Raw genomic sequence first — 21,734 nt, forward strand, 5'->3', positions numbered from 1 at the left:
TATTCAACGAGAAAAAACACCATCTGATATCGCATTTGTTTGTGGTAAGAGAGACGTCTAGCGTTCACACAACATTTGATTATGCCACAATCATTTGTTAATTAATATACGTGAAAGGTTTGCGTTGGACGGATTTTTAACCCGCCCGCGCCCGCCCATACTTCTGGCAGGCGTAGTCGGGTTTTCTAAAATATTTTTAACAATGGGTAGGTGGCGGCGGGTTAAATTAAATTTTAACATGGGCGGGCGTGGGCGGATAAATTTTAAATATTTTTTGGCGAAATGAGCAAAACAGACTTGAATTTATTAAAAATAATAGTTTTATTTCATAATATTGCATATTATATATGTTTATTTTAAAATACATTAAAATAAACAAAAAAAGAGCAAAACCTGCCTTCGAAATCATTTTTAAGCATAAGGCGGGCGGGTTAAAAAAAATTTAAAAACAACGAGTGAGCGAGCTTTTTGGCTAAAAACCCGCCCATTGCAGACCTCTATTACAGTATAAATATGATCTATACTGTAAAACATTTCCATATATTGGAACAACTTTCTTGAAAAATTATTTAACTTGCTGTAATTATTTTTTTAAAAGATGTTATCAATATGTTATTTTTACAAGTACAGCAAGTCATACACTTTTTAAGAAAGTTGTTTCAAATATAAGGAAATGTTTTACAACAAATCATACACACACTGTATATGTCATGACAAGTAAAACGTTAAATATTTTATAAATTTGTTATACAAGAGATATTATTAATTTATTTTTCAAAAAAATTTACATCTTAGCAGAGTTGTTAAAAGATACTTTTTAAATGGATCTAGATACAGATACAGATACATAGTCGAAAAAGTTATCTATATCCAGATACAGATACATCGTCTAAAAAGTTATCTTGATTCAGATACAATTTTAAAATGTATCTAGATAGAGATACAATTTTTTAATATTTATAATTGCATTAACCTAAATCAGGATATTATTGTGAAAATGTATGAAATGAGATAAAAACTTTATTGATTAGATGTCACATTTATAAAAATTAAAATAATGATTTTTAGATTTTAATATGATAATATAATATATAAAGATATATGATTAAATGATTATAAATAATTATTAAATTTCAGTAATAAAATATTTTCAGAATCATCCTCGTTAATCCGAATGCTTGAAGGGATTGAGGTGTTATATTTTATAAATAACAATTTTATATCAGGATATTCTTTAAAAATATAAAATCTGGGCATTCATTTTCGAAAAAATTATTTAAAATTTGTTGAGTATCAAAATTTAAATCGTTATTAACAATCATATCTGCTGCTGCGGGGTACTGAAAAAATAGGATATTAAATTAATTGTTTTTTTTTCACAGGTTATTTGTTATCAGTTGAAGATCTTGATAATTCATCAACTAATCTTTGTATTAATTGTTTTTTTCATTAACAGTGTTTGATTTTTTCTCTTAAAATTGAAAATTACAATTTTAAACATTTTATTTAGTATCTATACCCTTAAATGTTTTACAAAGTTGCAAGCCCTAATGCAAAGTTTTATGTTTAAAAAAATATGGTAATGCTAGAAATTTTCGTATTTTTTTATAGATATGGCAAACATTTTACTATCAGAAATTTGTTTTTTTTATTTTGAGATATTATTTTAAAATATGCTCTATAAATTGGCCATGAAAACAATATCTCAACTTGTTGATGCTTCATTGATTATTACTTCTTCCTCTTTCGCTTCATCACTATTAATATTAATCTAAAATAAATTTTTAAAATTAGTATAATAAAATAAAATTAACTAATTCCATTGAAAATTAAAATGGCAGATTTCTTGAGTTGCATTGTAATATCAAAATTTGTCTGGTTTATTGAACTCTGACATTATATTTAATGAATATATATCTATTTTTTTTAAATATTTTAATATTTTATATATATATAATTTTTTATTTTGAATATATATATTTAAATTATATGCTCATATGAAATAAAATTTTGCATTCAAGTTTGTTTATAATATAAAAAACATTAAATAAAAGTATATCAAAATGTATCTTAAAAAGTATCTAAAAACAGATACGTCTAAAATAATATCTAGATACAGATACAGATATTTTAATCAGAAATATATCTAGATACAGATACCACATTTTTATATCTAGATACTTTAACAACTCTGCATCTTAGCAATAATATATATTTTTAAACAAATCTTTAAAGTCATTCAGGTCTGAGACTTGACTTATTTTATAGATAGGAGGGCAATATAGAAAATAATATTTTGCAAATCACATATTTGAAATCACTGTGGATGAGCTGAAAATTCATTATTGTGAGTTTATACCTCTTTAGGTTCATGAATAGAAGCCATATTTTCTGGAGTATATTTTGTATTAAAAAACTTCAATTGCGATTTAAATTGTAATATGAAATAAGATCTAGAAGGAACAAACTGTAGTTGGGTATTTTAAACATCTGGACAACAAAAAAGTTTTTGCTTTTTTTTTATTCAATTAATATTTTCCTTCAAAACCTTCCTCGAAGTTGAATATAAACTTTCTTATTTTTCTGAAATTTACAGAGTTGTTAAACGCTACTTTTAAAAGTAGCGCGCTACCGCTATCGCTATTTGTCAAAAAAGGTAGCTCGCTATTAGCTACTTTTTATAAAAAAAATTTACAAGCAAATTAACTATTTTTTTATAATGTTATTGTATAGTAAATATAAATATATAAAAACAACATTTATAAATATTAAAATATAGTTAGTTTTGATTATAAAAAAATTTATGTAATAAAAATAAATATTTATGGTAATTTGTACCATATTAATAATAAAATAATTTCAATATTATCATCCCCATGTCTAGAGCGACGATCAGAAAGTATAAGTTTTGCCTTATTAAATAATCTCTCGACACTAGCACTTGAGGTAAGGGCGTATTTAATCTTAAATACATATTTTTAATATAAGATAGATTATTATCAATAATTTTATTTGCAAGTGCATCGTATGTCTGGCATCCTATTATCATTTTGAGGGATAATGCCACAGATCTTCCTTTTAAAGTTCTAGGGTCTAGCCAATGGCCTGTGATTCCCAAATAAGCTCAAAAATATTTAATCATATCAATTTATAAATATAAATAAGTTTTTACCTTCTGTTATGTGTTCAACTATCTCCCGTGGTACATATATATGATATATATGATATCTCTGATAACTCTACTATTAGAGCATCTTTCATTATTTTAAAGTTATCTGCTATTTTATTCATTAGTGTCTGGCGGCATAAAATTGTTGTACCAGGGGATAGAGTTTTAATCATCATGGTAAATGATGGATTATCAACTAAGGACATTGGCTGAACTGTATAAATTATAAAATCAACAATAACTTTATCAGCCAATTCCTGAGAAATATTGTCATTTGCATAATTAATTAATTTGGTTTGAATTGAATTAGTCTTTTTGGATGTAGAGTCGCCTACACCAAAATTATTTAGATGTTTCATTTCCTTAAAACTCATGAACAGTTTTATAAAATAAATAATTATTAGAATGTAAAAATGACAATTTACCTTTAGATGTTTCTTGAGGTTTAGTTTCTGGATTGATTTGAGTAAATATTTTTTTTACATTTTAAACAAATAAATTTGAAACCAGTTTTGGTTATATATTTATTTAAAATTTTTTTCAAATCTATGGAATGGGAAATTTGTATTATAGCTATTAAGAACATTTTCTTCCTTGGTATCTTCCATTTCATTAATATCATTGTCTGAATCACTTTCAAAGATTTGGATATCCACAGGCGATGGCATTTTAAATTATTAACACGTGATTTAGGTATAATACAAATGAAAATATAAATTACAAATTGAAATTATTTTTCAATTTCAAAATTAAATAATAAATCATAAAAATTATAATTATTTATATTATATTTAAATTTTCATGTTTATACATACCTTCATTATATTTTAGCTATAGCTACCAAAAAAGTTAGCGCGCTACTTTAACAACTCTGGAAATTTAATTGTTACATGAAAACAAATAAATAATACATAAAATAATATCTGAAAAGGGTTCATATATAAATAAGTCAATCAAATTCATGCAGCTGGATAAATATCAACTAAAGACAAGGGCTTGTATCACGAGGGGGGGGGGTGATTTGAATGTGCTTTTTGAGAATTTTGGTAGAGGGTAGTGGAGGAGGAGGGTTATGGTTAATCGTTATTGGCTCAGGCGAGTGTAAAAATCCCTGATTAATATAGTTTGGTCACTCAGTATTATAATAAAAATATTATGTGATTTAAAATAATAAAATTTTTAAATTGTCTTAGGAATTCTTTAATATAATTTAAATATACTTATTCATTTTTTTAAGAATGCTCTTAATTTGTTGAAAATTAGGCCTATCACTAGGCTTTTCGGCCCAGCAGGCAACAACCAACTCAATTAAATCGCTAGGAACGTCAACTTGTTTCTCGAGCGAAGGCCGAAAGGGGTTATCGCGTGTTGCGCCTTTTATTTTATCAATTATTATTTTAGGGTGAATCACCCAACTTGTCCTAATTTTTGTTTCGTTGGGAATGTTGTATGGATTGGTTCTTAATAAAATCTCTTGCAGTATTATTGCGAAACTATACACGTCTCCTTTTTGAGTACCGGTTGGCTTCAGAGAGATCCTCAGCAATTCAGGAGCTATATACAATCTTCCTTAAGCGTTTGAAAAAGAAAATTTTATTTTTAATGAATATTTGCGTTATTATTATTACAGGAATCTATTTCCACTCATTTAGTTATAACAGTAAAAATAACATATAGAAATTTGTTGCTAAATTATTTTTTGAGCAATAGTGTGGTAGTAACCATGTAAATAAAAAAAAATTGTCAATATACGTTTATAGTAGTCAAAGCTTTGCGTTTCATCCTCAGTCTCGTTAGTGCGAATGCAATTTAATCCAAATCCCGAAATTTTTAATGAAAACCTTGAATCAATATAACATTCCGAAGATCTTAAGTTACCATGATATTTAATCGGAGTTGAATGCAGAAAACTCATACCCTTTTTAGAAAAAATAATGTATATATATTTTTTTAAATTCAAATAAAGTTAATCTTAATCAATAGTATATCGTCGATAGAAAGGAACAAAATCTTATAAATTGCTTATGATTAAAATTTTGTATTTGAGCAATAAATATATATGTATGTTTTTTTAGTAATCTTAAATCCATTTCGAGCGGCTAAATGAAATAGCAACACCCCCGGTCTTAAAGTGGTTAATTAATTATGAAAGTTATAGCTGGCTTGAATAATGGGAACTTTGTTGCAATATATTACCATCGCTATATCTCTGATTAAGCATTCTTTCATAACTATGTCCATTTTCAACGATTTGTTCTTCAGGATTTCCTAAATTATTAATGAAAAGAATTCATATTTTTTGTTTGTTTAAAATTAACTTGCAGAGTCCCCTTTGAACAATACTCGATCAATAAAAATATTTGTGGTGGGTTGAATGAAATCGATACAAAACGACATAGATTAATATGTTGTATATCTCTTACCTGAACAAATATGATAAATATATATATACAAATATATAATTATTCTACAAAATCCATATAAGAAAAAAATTACTGATCAATTTGGAAATTTAAACTTCGTTTATATTGTATTATCTAGATGCCAAATTGATTTGAAATAAATAAAACGATAGCTGAGTAAATGCTCCTTTTATAAGTTTTCAAGTTGCCCTTTTGTTTATTTCCTTATTTCCTTATTTTTAAGATTTATATTTGTGTATACTAGCGCTTTCAGAATTTTTTTCACCATAATTTTTTTTTGAATATTTTTAGGTTCAACATTGAAGGCTGGATACCATTTTTAAAAATATAGTTTTGGTACTACATTAAACATCAAAATATTTTATGGGAAAACCAATGACATATATAATACCTAGACTGACGATTCATTCATTAAAAGTGTACATAAATGCAAATCATGTGGATACGCCATCTTGGTTACACTAATCATTATTAAAATTTTAAACGAGAGCCTAATTTATTCCTATATCTGATGCAAATTTTATTAAAGAATTACCGGATCATCGAAATAATAAGACAGCAAGTTATCAATTTAATAGTAGTTTTTAACATGAGAATAATTACTATATGTGCTACCAAAATGGCCGGCCAGCTGATTTGCTTTAAACGACGTTTAAAAATGCATTTTAATGAATGAATCGTCAGTCTAGGTATTATCTATGTCATTGGGGAAAACTTTAAAAACTTTATCAAAAACAAAAAATGAGAAACCTTTTTTTTCTCAAGGACACCAAAAAGCTTTCAGACTCTTAATAATAAGTATTGCAAAATCGCTCCATTCGAGCCGATTTTTAAAAATGGTTGCCAGAAAAATATTGCATAAGCCTTGAGATTTGCTAATAGATATCCAACCTTTGTGCCAAATCTTCAGACTTGAGCAATAATCTGGGTAGACTTCTAAGAATCTTTAAATTAAAAAATTACAATTTAAAGTATTGAAGGAACTTTTTATGTCAAGTTTGACTAATGCGTGGTCTGAAGCATGGATATCCAAAGTAATCCTTGCCGCGTGGCTAGCTGCCTGGCATCCCCCATTAACCAAACCCTAATTGGTTAGGAGATAGCAATTCTGACAAGGGATTTTTATACGCTTTCATAAAATTTATAAGATGATCTTTCTTATGACTCCATCTATTGCAATTGGGCGGATGCCTTGATTTGGCCTTGTAAAGCGATTAGTCTGGCCCCAAATAACAGTGGAATTAATGGGTGAGGTAGACCCCCATTACCCCCTTTAACTATGAGGTTACAGAGATGGGCAATGCCTGTAATAGGGTCAGAGAGCATTAATTGTGTATATTTATGGGATCACGGCGATAGACTAGCCTGATAAAATACAATCCTCCTGCTGATTCTAATAAAAATGAATTAATTGCTTCGAGCACTTCGTCTAAAGTTAATTTGATCACTGATGTCTTAATAATGAGAAAGGATTTATTTTAATATTAGCTGGATGTTTGGAAAGTAATATTGAAAATTTGGCCTGTATCGAAATTTGTTCATTGTTATAAAAACATTTTAAAGCACCTTTATTGAAATTATTTATTTTTGATATAGTTTTAGCCAGAGATTCTATTGAAAAAGCACCTTTGCTTAATTTTAGCCAGAGATTCTACTGAAAATTGTTTTTTTAATGGAATTTATATTTAAAAAAAATTCATATCTGAATTATTAATAAAGAATAATATTAAATTATCTTTGATAGATTTAGACATGGGACTTTCTTTGTCTTCTGGGTACTTATGGATGCGAAAGGTAACATGAAATAACCTTTCCCATAATAATAAATTATTACAATCCTGTAATATTGATTTTATTAGGTTTACCAAGAAGGATTGCACTGATATTAAAGATGACGTCCACTAAATATAGATTTTTTTTATTTATAATTAACAATCCCACTTTAACTGTCATGCCTCTTGTGCCATATCTAATATATATTAACACCTTTGTACAAAAATACTTAATGAATTGGTGTTAGGATTTATAAAAATTATGGAAGGATTACTTTCAAAGGGGTTGGCGGCTTTTTAATTTACAATTGAGAATAATTCCCCTAAAATTTGCTTAACAGAATGATAAAAAAGAAGGTGATATAATAAAATCAAAAAAGGGAAAAGGTGAAAAAGAATATATTATATTATAATATTATTAAAAAAAATTATTTGAATACGAACGAAAGTTAAATAATAAAATAAGTAATAAAAGAGAATATGAGAGATTTTCAATATGACCCTTTCAAAAAAGTGATATACTATATCATCGATCTATTTATCACATAAAAAAGCTTACCATCCTAAGTTCAATCAATAATTGACGATTAATGCGCATTCTTTTCTCAACCGACAATTCTTGAACTGATACTTGTACGCCCTTTTTAAAATTTACAAATATCAACTATATACCACAATTCATATTTTATTTTAAATTTGTCATTATTTATACATACTTCCATTTTATATAATGGCATTCATTAATAATGTATATTTTTAGAGTTTGAAATATTTCTCTTAACTATTGTTTGTTAACTTTCGTCATTATAACCTTCGTTAATTATAAAAATAGAAAATGTACAAGTTATCATGAAAAGAAATTTGATTTTAATTAACTTTCTGTTGTATTAGTTGCTCATACATTTTGAACGGAATAATATAATATATTGCATATAATTAGATACTCAGCAGAGGAGAGTAAAAATATGAGCTCAGTTTCCGATAAAAGAAGAAAAAATTCTATTTATCTCGGATTCGAATTTGGGTTCAGAGATTAAAAAATGTTCGGTGGGAAACTTTGAGATAACAGTCCAAATAGGGATTGATTTATGGAATATCTATCCAACTCGGGGTACTTCAAATCGAGGCGAGTTTGGTTCCCTTGCAAAAAATTAGTTTCGCACAAGTTCCTCTTATCAAAAACTTCCGAATTCTTTAACCCAAATTTGGGTCCGAACCGAATCCCTGCTTTTAAGAGGCTTCATTTTCCAGCGTTTTTTACAACTGGAGTTTGTTACCGTCTGGAACCCTCGGAATCGGATCAAATATAGTAACCAACACCCATTTTCTTCTTTTTAAATTTCATTAACATAAGTTTTAAGCTCGGTTTGCACCATATATTTTAAAAAAAAATCAATTGCTACAACCATTTTAAATATTCGTATGTTAACGCCAATGTGTTATTTTTTAAAATTTAAATCATTTTGTGATTGATTTTTTTTATCGGAAATGTATTTTTATTTATAATACCTACCCTACGAATTTCAGACAATTTTGCCTGTAATATGAGTTTTTCTATAATTTATATATAAATTTAGAAAAACTAATATAAATTATATTAATTCAAAAATTTTGATTCTAAAATTAGAAATAGTGATAAAGGTATATTACCTGTTGAATAATTTTTTGTCCATTATTCGATCGAATTATAAAATTATTCATAGAATTATTCGAAACAATTTGTAAATATTCAAAATTATTTACATATATAAAAAATAATTCTTAAGTATTTAAAATGTTCCATGCTTGATTTTTTATTTTTTAACTTTTTTTCCACATCTATAAATCTTTTGAATTTTAATAATCCATATTTTCATTTTAGAAAATATTTTTAAATAATTCAATTTTCGAATCGAATTGAATTGAATATTCGACGCATTGAAGCCAAATTATTCAGTTTGCATTTAATTAATCTATAAAACATAGATAAATTGAAAAGCTTTTGTGAATATTTATATATGTAGCATACCTACCCGAAATTCTCCGTGTAATATGTTGTACTTTTCTAGTGTTATTAAGTTTGGTTCTTGATTCGTTGCTATATTCTATGTCAAATCATTAAGATATAATGCATATTTAATTATTTCTAAATTATCTAATAATGCATAATTTGTATAACTCACTGTTTTAGAAATATTATTTAGAGAAGTTCTACTTATACTTCCTTCATAAACTTTAATGTCGTCTAATTGCGCCTCCCACCATCTGTCAGCTAATTCCGCTTCGTATTTCATTTTGCTAAATATATAAAATAAATATCAATTTTAAAAAAATATATTGATTCGCAATTGATAAAAATAATGCTTGAATTTATACCTGTAGAAAAATATTGCCATCGTGAAGACACATACGACTATGAAACTTAAAACAATGGCTAGAATTCCCAATAATGGGAATGTGTCTATAAGTTTGATAAATATTCATATGATATATTTTAAAAAAATTGATTTAATTTCAACAAATATATCTAGTAAGATTCGATTCCGAGCCCTATTATGTTAAATCTACCTTTAGGTATGCATTTTGGATCGTCTCCTCTAAATCCACAAATAGGTTGATTTAAGGGAACATCTACTCTATGCGGCCAATGCACTTTAAAGCTTCCATTAATAAATTTTATACCATCTTTTTCATTGTACGTCAGGATTGGCTATAAAATAATGGTTATATTATAATTGTTTAATATAAATTACTCTCCAATTTTGGATTATAGCGTCAAAATCCCATATAATATAATCAAAATTTTGATCTCCTATGCGATTAATAACGAATTCTCCACTCTCCGCTAGAAAAATAATTAAATCATAAATATAGTTTTATTATTATTTGCTATACATGCTTATATAAAATAAAAAGAGCTAATATTAAACGTAAGTGAATGGTATATCATATTTTAAAACTCTATTTACTATTAGTATTGGTATCGATGGTATTATTTGCTAAAAAGGTGGTTTATTGATGCATCTTTCTACTTATATTATGGGAAGATGTAGAGGGTGGGGAAATGTATCAAAGTATCAATTTTTTTTTATTCAATGTGAGTTTCAAAAAATTGTAAATTTGTTGAGAAGAGGGGGAATGATTCCCCCTTTTCTACACCATTGCAAATATTTTTCCCAGCTGGGAGGAGGGGGTTCACTTCTTGGCTACTCATTTGTTATTAGGAAAGAAATAGGCTGAAAACCTCGAAGACTATGATCTTAGTATTGTAAAAGAAAAAACGCAGGACTAGTTAAATTACTTATTTTAGCTATAAAAATTTTAAATAATTTCGAAATATTAAAATAATTCTCAGAGACCTGCATAGATTGAATTTTTAGGAAAGGTCTAAATTTAAAAAAGAAAATTTTCCAGTCCATATCTATATTTTAAATGTATTTTGGCTCGTTTCAATTTTTTTATTTATTTTTGAGCCTGGCTAATATTTTTAAAAATTGAATCATATTTTAACTTTGGCTAATAATCCTTTCAAGTGGATAATTCAAAATATGAGAAACCAAACCAATGAATTTTAATTTTAAATTTTTAAGCCCATCCTGGGTCTGGGATTTTTATTATGAAATTCGGTCCGGATTTAAGCATCTTTACCATTTTACTAGGCATTTAAAGACTTTATATTCGTATTAATGGTCGGCCCCGCTAAGACCGGGCGGTATAAACAGTGCAAAATATTTATGGGACAAGCTGAAGTTTTAGCTGATAATTGGACAAATTTATGTCGCTTTCCTTATAAGGTAATAGGGGCCGGGCCGGAAATCTGTTCAAAATATATTTTACGGGTTAGACCTGAAGTGCAGACCTCTGATTCAATTTGATGTAATGATACTTTACAGTTCCAATTGATATATCTTTAAATTTAGATATTTAACAAGTTTGAAAATATTATTATAGATATATGCATATATATAGAGGGGAATTTTTTTTAGTAAATCATATGACCTATTGCATTGACTATGAATAAAGAGAAAGAAAATGAAATAGTATTCAAAGGATAACATTGAGACATGCATAAAATGGGACAGGGGAGAGGGGGGTATGGAGACATTTCTGCTAGCTAGAACGATGTTATTTTTTTTTAAACATACTCATAATGAGAAAATTATAGTAAAAACACCAAACCCTAACACGGCGAATGTAAATCAATGTAAAAAATTACCAAGATATATCTCGAGTCCATTATTATTTATAGTAATGGAGAGTAGGTGATGGTTAGAGATGCTTAAAGGATTTCTCAAGCTCTTATATGCTGGTGATCTCGAATTGATGAAAAATAGTGAAACTGACTTGACGGATAAAATTCTTAAATGAAAGCAAGAGAGGGTAAAAAAGTAGCAATACCTTTGCTGATGGAAATGAGGTTAAAAGGTCAGGAGAAAGAAAAAATATTATTTGTAAAAGTATGAAAGGCTTACACATGATTATGGTTTTGATAAAATTGGATTGGATATCCTTAAACGCGGAGTATAGAATAAAGAAATATTTCACCTTTTTCTAGCTATCAGAAATGGAGGCCATTTTCCCCCTTATCTTTGTCTATTTTTTCAGGTCCTTTCCTGAGATGTTCCATTAGAAACCCTAATTTTGATTCATTAAGAATGTTTCATTCTATAGTAATATATATATATATACTCCCTAGATTATTTTATTTATTTAGTTAACAAATATAATTTGCCAAAAACCCTTTTTTAAATTAAAACTTTTTTTTGGAAAAATTCTGATATGCTTAACCTTTAATTACATTTCAATCACGTTGACAATCATGATAATAAATTCAAAATACATTTTGCTCAAAACGTTTTAATTTTGTCATTAACATGATAAAATTCTACTTTTTGTATTTATTTTATTGTTAATTCTTATTATTCCATAAAAGATGAAAATTTTTCAGATAAAAATATGGAGAAATATTTGAAGGAAAAAAAATCAAATTGATTAGAAAGTTAAAAATAGATTCTAGTTTTTTAATCTATAAATAATTTAAAAAGGTTTTAAATACATACTGATATATTTTAATACTTTTAATTGATCGATCACTCATTTTTGCTGCCATTATGCGACCATCATGTGTATCTCCTTTTTCTATCAATTGCTGTTTTACAGTTGTTGCATATACAACCAAACCATTATAAAAGCCTTGAATCATAGGACTTATCTGTATAATTAAAGAAATGTTTTAAAAAATTAGAAATTATTTACTAACATCTTCATTCCCAAAATAATAATTAAAATCATGCAACTTAGCGGTTAAATTTTTGACTTTTTTATGGAAGATTTCTGAAGTTTCTGATCTTTTGAACGTTATCAATAACACAGATTCATATGCCTTTTTCAGATCCTATTCAAAAGTTTAAAAATATCATTATATATATACATATATATAGAACTTCTATTCTTGGGTCATGTTCTAAATCAAAAAATGATCCCCCAAAACATTTACATTTCCAAAGTTCAGTAGTTAAGAATACATATTCACCTTCTTCTAATAATCCCATATCATACGCATTTAATAATAAATCTCTTTTACTGGTAAACATAGACTCGAGGAAAAAAACTAATTGGCAATTCAAAAAAAAAATATTTAGTTTTAAATATTATTATTTTTTTTACCTCTTGAAAGCATGCTTCCTGCTATTAACTGTACCAAATAATTTGGATTCATACTATTTGAATTTAAAGTAATATAGGCCACTGGTTTCTTAGTGCCAAACATGATTATTTGTTCCCCAAAATTTGGGAATAAGGGATATTCGGCAAGATCATATATCATAAAATAATCGGTCCAATTAAAATAATTAAGAACAGCTATGTATACTGACACAATGCCCAGAACGCTAACACCAGTTCTCATAGTTGTGGGCCACACGTCTGGATTATTAAAATTTGGACCAAAGGGAGTTATCAAAGGTATTCTCCAACGAGAAGCTAAAAAGGCTATAGCATAAAATTCGCTATAACAAACAGGCCCTAAAAAGGCTGTAACGTTATAAGTGTAGTAAACCTTTGAGGCTTGAAATGCAGTGAACTCTTCGGTACATTTTTCGTACATAGTCTCACCTAAATCATCGCTTCCGGTGTCCATTATAATCCAATCCAATGCGTGAGGTTTTAGTATCTCGTTTGCCTTTTTTAATCCTAACAATAACATGGCGTAGCTTCTTTCTAACGTGAAAGGGAGTGGACCAAAGAATGGTATAAATATGGCTATTGTGAAGCTATTGACGATCGTCTTACCGGGGATAATTGTTGTTTTCATAAATGGTGTAGTTAGACGAGTAAGACTTTTAGGGTTTGTAGAATTTACTAATAATCTTTTTGGTCTTTCGTTATAGTAACCTGATATTATCGTTGATGTTTTTAGATGCATACTGTGCATAATATTATTTAAATGATACATTATTAATGTAATTAATTGAACCAAAAAATACAAATTATATAGCATTATAATTCATGTGTTTTTTAATGTATATATAATCAAAATATAACTTTGAAATTTCCTTAACATTTAACAATCAACTTCGCATTAAACAATGTCAAATAAAAATTTAATACATAAACAATTAATTTGGCCTCTGAATCTCAACTCACAATTTATTTTATTAATCATGGAGATAAGAATTTCTGAATGAACTGGAGGCTATTAGTCTACGTTACACGCAAAACTTTAAGAACAACCTACTTCTCAATGAAATTTATAAAAAACTCCCTTCCACCTCCCCCCTCGATAATTTTTGAGTTAACCATTTTTGGGCATACATAATCTGACTAAATGAAATTAATATTAATAGTAAACGTTTACATGAAAAGCCCCTTAATCTCTCTGGCGCTTTTGTGCTGCTGCGACAGAAATTTTGACAATATTTATGCTAACTTCATATTTCTAAAACTTTAAATAAAATCTGGTTATCTGGGACATGCATTGACGGGGTATGGGCCTTTTTAAAGATATTTTTTTTGATACAAAAATTCAAATCCAACTATTTCCAAGAACACCGGAAGCCACGAGTTCAGCAAGAACAATGATTCTGCTAAGAGAAATAAAACACTAATCAGTCCCCGTAAGTATTGAAGGGCTTTAGGTAGGTTTTATAAAAATATTTTTGGTTTGTTGCTTTATTTCAATATAAAAATGCTTATCTTTTTAAAAAATTTAATTCTAGTCATATTTGAAAAAATTATTAACTTTTACTTATTTTTCTTTCAAATTATTGTTTTATAGTGATTGTATAAATATTTTGAGAAGATAGGGGTGGGGGAAGTGTGAGGGGAGGGGGGGGGGGGTTGATGATATTTACAAAAACAGGCAAATTTCCAAAGGTAAGCCCCCTTAAATAAGCTAGGGTCACGAATGACAGTAAGACGTTTGACGTTTTTTTTACAAATTATGCGATAGTTTTAAGTAACAAGTTATTTAGATAAATCTTGTGCATTTGACATAATTATTGAATTTTAATTTATTTTTTTAAAAAATAGATTCCTCGGATGTTTTTCCTAATGCATAAATTTTTTTAATTTCTACTATAGATATATGTAAGGTAAAGAAATAAACTATGTTTAAATTAGGTTAAAAATTGAATTTATTTATTTTTTTAATGTTTGGGATTAAAAATAAAATTGATCAAACTTTCAGGTAAAAATTTTTTTTTGTCATGGTTATAATTATTCTATATTATTATTATTAAATATTAATTTTTTCTTATCATATCTGAAATTAAAGTGCAAGAAACTAAATCTAAATTTACATTTTACAAATTTTTATAAATTTTATAAAATGTTATAATAATTGAAAAATTTTGCATTAGATATTTGCAAATCCCGAGAAAATCTTTTAAAAAATTAAAAAGGGCAGGGTCGGAATTTTTTTTGAAAAAATTATATCAAACCCGGGAAAAAATTCAACCCGGGCAATTCATGAATAAATAATTTCCAGACCAATTATACATAAAATATCCGAAAGGGCCTCGCAGATCTGTATTTACCTAAATCTTAATAGGCCAGTCCAGACATAAAAATTTTGATAAATTTTTTTGAATTTCAAGCTAATATTTTAATTTTGATAATACTATTTGAAAATAAATTCTAATATGCATATTTCTTTATATTTTAAGTGCTAGCTAAAATGTAAATAATAACTAAATTCACAAAAAATTAAGCAATTTATTTACATGATATGATACAAGTACAATAATACAGATACACACAATTGATTTATACAGCCGGGTAAAAAGATAGATTTAGAGGAAAGATATAAGTGCCTTAATTTACATTTGGAAAAAATCAGATGACCGGAAAATGATTATAAAAACATCGGGGTGAACTTTTCTCTAAACAAGGGGACGGGCCTAACCCATCGTAAAGTTTTTAGTGGCCTGGCCGGACAAATTAAAAAAAAATAACGGCTTGGGTTGAGCCGAACGCGTATATTCCAAAAAAGAACTACAAGAAGCTGGACCGGGCCTGACAAAAAAATTTCGGGTAGGCCGGACAACTAATGTAAATGATTGCCACGGGTCGAAATTGACCGGGCTTTGCAGACCTCTATACATAATATTAGAAAACAAAAGGCGCACATAATATTTATAAGGTCTATTGTATTAAGTTTCTATCCTGATGTAAACTACTCTACAATTTTTGGCTTTTGCAGATCTGTTATTGAAATATAAAACCCCTCTCCTCTGGACCTGCGTAGACTATGTAATCTAAAATTGTTCCTTGTGATTTAGAAAATGATAAACGAATTATCTTAAACTGAGGTATCGTATAAATACTAGCTACTGATATAGAAATATGTTAATATTTGTTTTAAAAAATGGATATTGTGTACTTGCAACCTTTCGCCGGGGATGTAATTGTATTCAGATTTGCAATGGTTGTAATGGTTTTCATAATTTTATCCAAATGGTAATATAAATATTGGGAAAATTATTATATTATAAAGTATAATTAATAAATAAAAAATTGTTAAACCTGTAAAAATAATATCTTAATTTTAGGGTTTTTTAAAATATATTAATGCTAAATTGATACATAATTTTACCACAAAATTAATTTTAATTTTATCTTTATTACTTATATGGTTCAATTTTATTTTGAAAAGAGGAGGGGGGTAAAAAACTTTATATTTAAAATTCGTAACCGGCTAAAAAATTCAAAGGTAAAATATTGCTCTGCGCCAGAAATGAAGTGCGGTATCCCTATAATAAAACCAATAAAGTGCGAGGCTATCGCTAACTAAAAAGTTTATTTCTGCTCTTTCCGTTTCCTCATCCAATTGAAAAACGGCATGTCCATCAGAGATTCTCCTCCGGACCAGCGCTCACCTATTTTAATCACTTTACCGATTCAATCTTTGAAAAGCAACTAAGTATTTTGGTCATGTCAAATTTAGACTACTGACAAAATCCTATTATCTACTCCATCAGATACCAGTGGCGTCGCTAGGGGGGGCTCAGGGGCTCGAGCCCCCTGGAAAATTTGAATAGCCCCCTGAAGCAAAATTTTTTTTTAATGGAATCTTAACCACTTGAACTAAAAATAAATTTTTTTGATTGCCTCCTGAAAGATTTCTTTTATAATTCTATTAAGTAAAATATAGATTTAATTTTATTATTTAAAAATTAATAAGACTATTTAAATATTTATTAAATGAATACTATTTTAAATATTATATTAAATTAATACATATAAATTATATTTTCACTATGTCAGCTAGCAATCAAATTTTGTGTTAAAAATAGAATATAAATATCACTCACTAAATATTAATTTAGCATTAACAGTTGAAGCTTAATTGACTATTATTATTTAAATTATATAATAACCCTAATATAAATATAATCATTTATTAATTGAGAACTAAAAAATTTAATATTGTAATTAGCATAGTTCAAAATGACTAATCAACTGTATATTTATTTTTAAATTTTATTATCATACCTATTCCTAAAAATATTTTCAAGGCCCAAATAAGTATAATAAAAAGTAAGTAGATATATAGTTTATAATCCTTTATTATATACAGTTGATTATAAAATATTAGATAAAATGCCACTTTTATAGACGTATTTGACAGTTATATTATATTACAGCTAATATTATAATAAATTTTACTAATAAATGTTTTTAATAATAAATATAGTAACAATTTGCTTTTAAATATTTAACTCCATCTATTTAGTTAAAAATAATTTAGAAAATTAAACATTTTATTATTTATCCTACAATAGATGTAGAAAAGTTTTACTTTTATTCTTTTATACGCTAAGCTGTATTTTATTTCCCTTCAAATTTTAAATCTTTTTCTATTATAATGTCTGTCAACTCGGTTTCCAAATGGGCACAGAGATATGGAGCCAATTATATATATATCATTGTATGGAGCACCCGAGTGGTTTTAAAGAAAATTTTATCATGTTCTCGCTTAATATTAATGGTTAAATAAGTAAATTAACGATTTTTCTAAGACTCATGGTCGACGAAAAAATGGATGTGATCGCATACAAGAGGCCCACTCAAAAGATAATAATTGGCTACCTTTAATAACTGTGAAATGTATAGTTCTGGCACCACTTCCAATAATTGATCGGGGGTTGCTTTCTTTATTAGAAAAAGATTATGCAAATACGTGGATAAATTTGTACCCATTTCTGAGAGATGCTGTTTACTATACCTGAATACCTGCTTCAGTCAAACAATCTTAATTAATGTCTATGCCCTGCCTAGAAGAAACGAACGGCTCTCATTCCTTGATGACAGTGGCGTAGCTAGGAATTTTCCTTAGAGGGGGTCCATACATATAAAGCCTGGGGGGGGGCGTTTAACGGGTCTTCGGCCCTTTTGCCAGGCTTTTGGCCGGGTTTATCTTACAAATCATAACCATATCTTCGATAATATATAATAAAATAAATTTTTATGCATCAATAATTTGTTTTATAATTTAGTAGATAATTCTCAATGACTTTATAATAATAGTATCCTGATTTTCAATAGTAATATAATATCCTTCCACAAACATCAAAACCAGAAAAATATAAATATTATTGGTATTTATTTGATATAAAGTCACCACTTATAAGTCTTTTGAACGTATAATCTAAAAATAAATTTTTGCTCTGGGAGGGGTAAAAACCCGAAAACCACCCCCGTAGCTACGCCACTGCTTGATGACCTCGATATCATTGTTAACTCTCTTCCTAGGAGTCGTAATTTGATAATCCTTGGGGACTTAAATACTAGGATCGGAAAAGATGACTCCTTTATTAGAGATGGGGTAATTGGGAATGCAGCTCTCTCTCAATTAAACAGTGATGACAGTAGGAAGTTATTGGAGATGTGCAGGAGTATAAACCTCAAGGTAGAAAATACTTTCTTTTCACACAGCGAATCTAACACCCTAAACTTCAGAAGAAATAATATCAAATCTCAGATCGATTTTATCATCTCGAACATGCATAGCTGGTTCATCGATGTAAAAGCAATGCCTAATATTAATATTTCTGATCATAACTTAATCAGAGCCAGTATTACTGTGAAATTTATGGGGAAACTCTTGGCGTCCTTCTCTTCAACCCCAGCCTAGATACCTTTCCTGGAAAAGGAATGCAACACACCTGCAACGTCCTGCAGTCAAACTACAGCTCGATCTAATCTTAAATGATAGGGAGGCAACTTTCTTATCCTCATCGGAGTCTCAGTCTGTTGAAGAATGTTGGGCGTCTTTCAAAAGCAACTTGTTTGATGCCTACAATCATCTCCCTAACATCAACAATTCTCCACCAAGACAGGAATGGCTATCCGATGACACCATTCGCATGATAGCTCAACTCAAGCTACAAGGAGAGCGCGATGGTCATTTATGGACCTCAATTCATAGACTCCTAAGGAGAGATAGAAGGATTTTTATTGCTAAAAAAGCTTTTGAGATAGACAGGTATATGAGGGAGAATAGAACTTTCGACGCCTACAAGAAACGAAATTACTTTTGGAAAGCTAAAGTGTTCAAGACACTTCCAACTATAAGGCTGGATAATAATAAGTTAATTACTGACCCCGACTAACAGATGGCGTTATGGCTGGATCACTATATGGGAGTCTTTGATTCTAGGAGGCCTACCTTAATCCCATACACTAGTCAAAGTGTTGGACAATTAGATGCAAACTTTTCATTGGCTGAAATTGTGGCCGCTACTAAGAAGCTTAGGAATAATAAATCTCCGGGTACGGATAACATTACAGGAGAACATTGTCAAAAAAAGACGAAATTACAAAAAATCAAAAAACAGAAATGTAAATGACAAACTAGATAACCAAATTAAAAGACCTAGGCAATGATCTAAATATAGAAATAGTTTATTCAAATCACTAAAATCACAAATATAATAAAATCTTCTTCTTTATTAGTAATTCAACAAAAATAATTACAATTAATTTCAAAAAAAATATTAATAATCATTTTCATAAAAAATTAATGATGTAAAAAAAATCACTTTTTTTTCAAAAACGATAAAAAAATATATCATTTAAAATGATTGACATTTTAACTATATTAAAAAAGTATCATTTATGACATGCCACCCCTTTATGGGCCAATGGCATGTATACAAAAAAAAATGGTCGATATATAACGGTGTTGCATGATCAATTAAATTGCTATAATAGATTTGTAAAATTATAAAGTCCGATTTTATTTGATTAATTTAATAATATCATGATTACCTTAAATATTTCAAACGCTTCTTGTTGTTCCACTTTCCAATCAAAATGAACACCCTTTTTTAATAACTCATATAACGGGGCAGCTACCTTCGCAAAATCCTCTATAAAACGATGGTAGTAATTTACCATACCCAAAAAGGACTGCACCTCAGCCTTGCTATTGGGCTCCTTCAAATTTAACATATTCTTCAAATTTTTTTGTAATGGCTTCACCTCAATCCCATTTATTTCATGGCCTAAATATTTTACCTCCGTTACTCCCAAAATGCTTTTCTCCTTACTGGCTCTCAAGCCTTTACCATGAATTCTCTTAAAAACTTCCTCCAAACGTTGGTTATGCTGTTCAGGCGCCATCCCTGTAATTAGCACATCATCCATATAATAAAATACCCCCTCTAGTCCTTGGAAAACGGACGCCATGGTACACTGAAAAAAAGGGGCAGACACACTCAACCCAAATGGTAATCGACAAAAAGCGAACGTCGTGATCGTCAATAATTTACGAATTTCCTCCCTCAAAGGTAATTGTAGATAGGCGGATGAAAATTCAACCTTTGAAAAATATTTTGCTCCCTTCAACTGAGCCAAAATTTCTTCAATTCGAGGCAACGGATATTTAACCTGTGCTACCCATCGATTAACGGTTACTCTGAAATCAGCACAGAGCCTCAATTTACCATTTGATTTCTTAACCGGTACCAACGGGGTTGCCCATACACTATATTCCACTGGAACAATAATACCATCTTTAACCCATTGATCCAACTCTTCGTCAATTTCCTTTTCCCATTCAAAAGGAACTCGTCGACACGCTAGAAAAATAGGTGAAAATCCCTCCCTTAATTTTACATCCACTTGATAATCATTAAGACATCCTAACTTGTCTTCGAAAATTATTTCATATTTCTTCATTAAAAGAGAAATATTTTCACGCATTTTATATAATTCATGAATACCAATAGCAACCATTGGGTTTTCATCAATGCTAATATTGTAACCATTAATTCCGTGGAATTTACACACCTATCAGAATTAAGGGTTGAATTATCTTGTTTTACGGTTAAATCCGTCCCTTCTATTTCATGAATATTTTTTCGAGCATTATTAGCAATATTTTTGTTTTTAGTCTCATTTAGGGCCGAACCATTATGTATGGCAAAAATATTCCAATAATTATTGAAAGGACACTGAACAATCCAATCCCACCCCATGATGGTTTCCACATCTTTCTTTACTATCCATAAATTTAGGAAAAATGTGGTATCATGGAGAATTACTCCCAACTTAGTTTTTCCCAAAACTATTATTTCAGACCCATCAAATTGTCTGACACCCATAGATTCTTTTTCAAGTTTACCCCCAGGCCAATACTTATAATAATTTCTTCTAGACATTATGGAAATGCTACCCTGTGTCGAACAACATGTCGATGTCCCTCGAATCAACTCTTACAGTAACTCTTGGACAAGGACAAGGTTCGACTAATCTCTCAGTCATTAAAATCTCATATGTTTTAATTGACTGATCAAGATTAATTTCGTTTGAAACATCAGTTTCATGAGAATTCCCATTTGAACATAAATTCAACTCGGAATTTAGTGGTTCATTAACAATATTCAT

At 28.7% G+C, this 21,734-nt stretch overlaps 1 protein-coding gene across 1 annotated transcript in view; it reads right to left on the minus strand.

The window, feature by feature from the left end:
• The window catches only part of LOC135922573 (atrial natriuretic peptide receptor 1-like), a 16,300-nt gene extending 2,533 nt beyond the window's left edge, over positions 1-13,767 (minus strand). Inside the window, exons 1-13 of the mRNA XM_065456976.1 lie at positions 13,011-13,767; positions 12,788-12,954; positions 12,604-12,738; positions 12,420-12,555; positions 10,097-10,188; positions 9,912-10,053; positions 9,720-9,804; positions 9,527-9,641; positions 9,377-9,448; positions 5,488-5,592; positions 5,366-5,437; positions 4,922-5,087; positions 4,390-4,738 (exon numbers count right to left, since the gene is read on the minus strand). Coding sequence (XP_065313048.1) covers positions 4,390-4,738; positions 4,922-5,087; positions 5,366-5,437; positions 5,488-5,592; positions 9,377-9,448; positions 9,527-9,641; positions 9,720-9,804; positions 9,912-10,053; positions 10,097-10,188; positions 12,420-12,555; positions 12,604-12,738; positions 12,788-12,954; positions 13,011-13,767 — 2,393 coding nt within the window. The remainder of the gene's footprint in view (positions 1-4,389; positions 4,739-4,921; positions 5,088-5,365; positions 5,438-5,487; positions 5,593-9,376; positions 9,449-9,526; positions 9,642-9,719; positions 9,805-9,911; positions 10,054-10,096; positions 10,189-12,419; positions 12,556-12,603; positions 12,739-12,787; positions 12,955-13,010) is intronic.
• Between the last annotated feature and the right edge of the window lie 7,967 nt (positions 13,768-21,734).

The sequence above is a fragment of the Gordionus sp. m RMFG-2023 genome, chromosome 1 (genome assembly GCF_954871325.1).
Source record: "Gordionus sp. m RMFG-2023 chromosome 1, tfGorSpeb1-WG-v2, whole genome shotgun sequence".
Classification (NCBI taxonomy): Eukaryota; Metazoa; Nematomorpha; class Gordioida; order Chordodea; family Parachordodidae; genus Gordionus; species Gordionus sp. m RMFG-2023.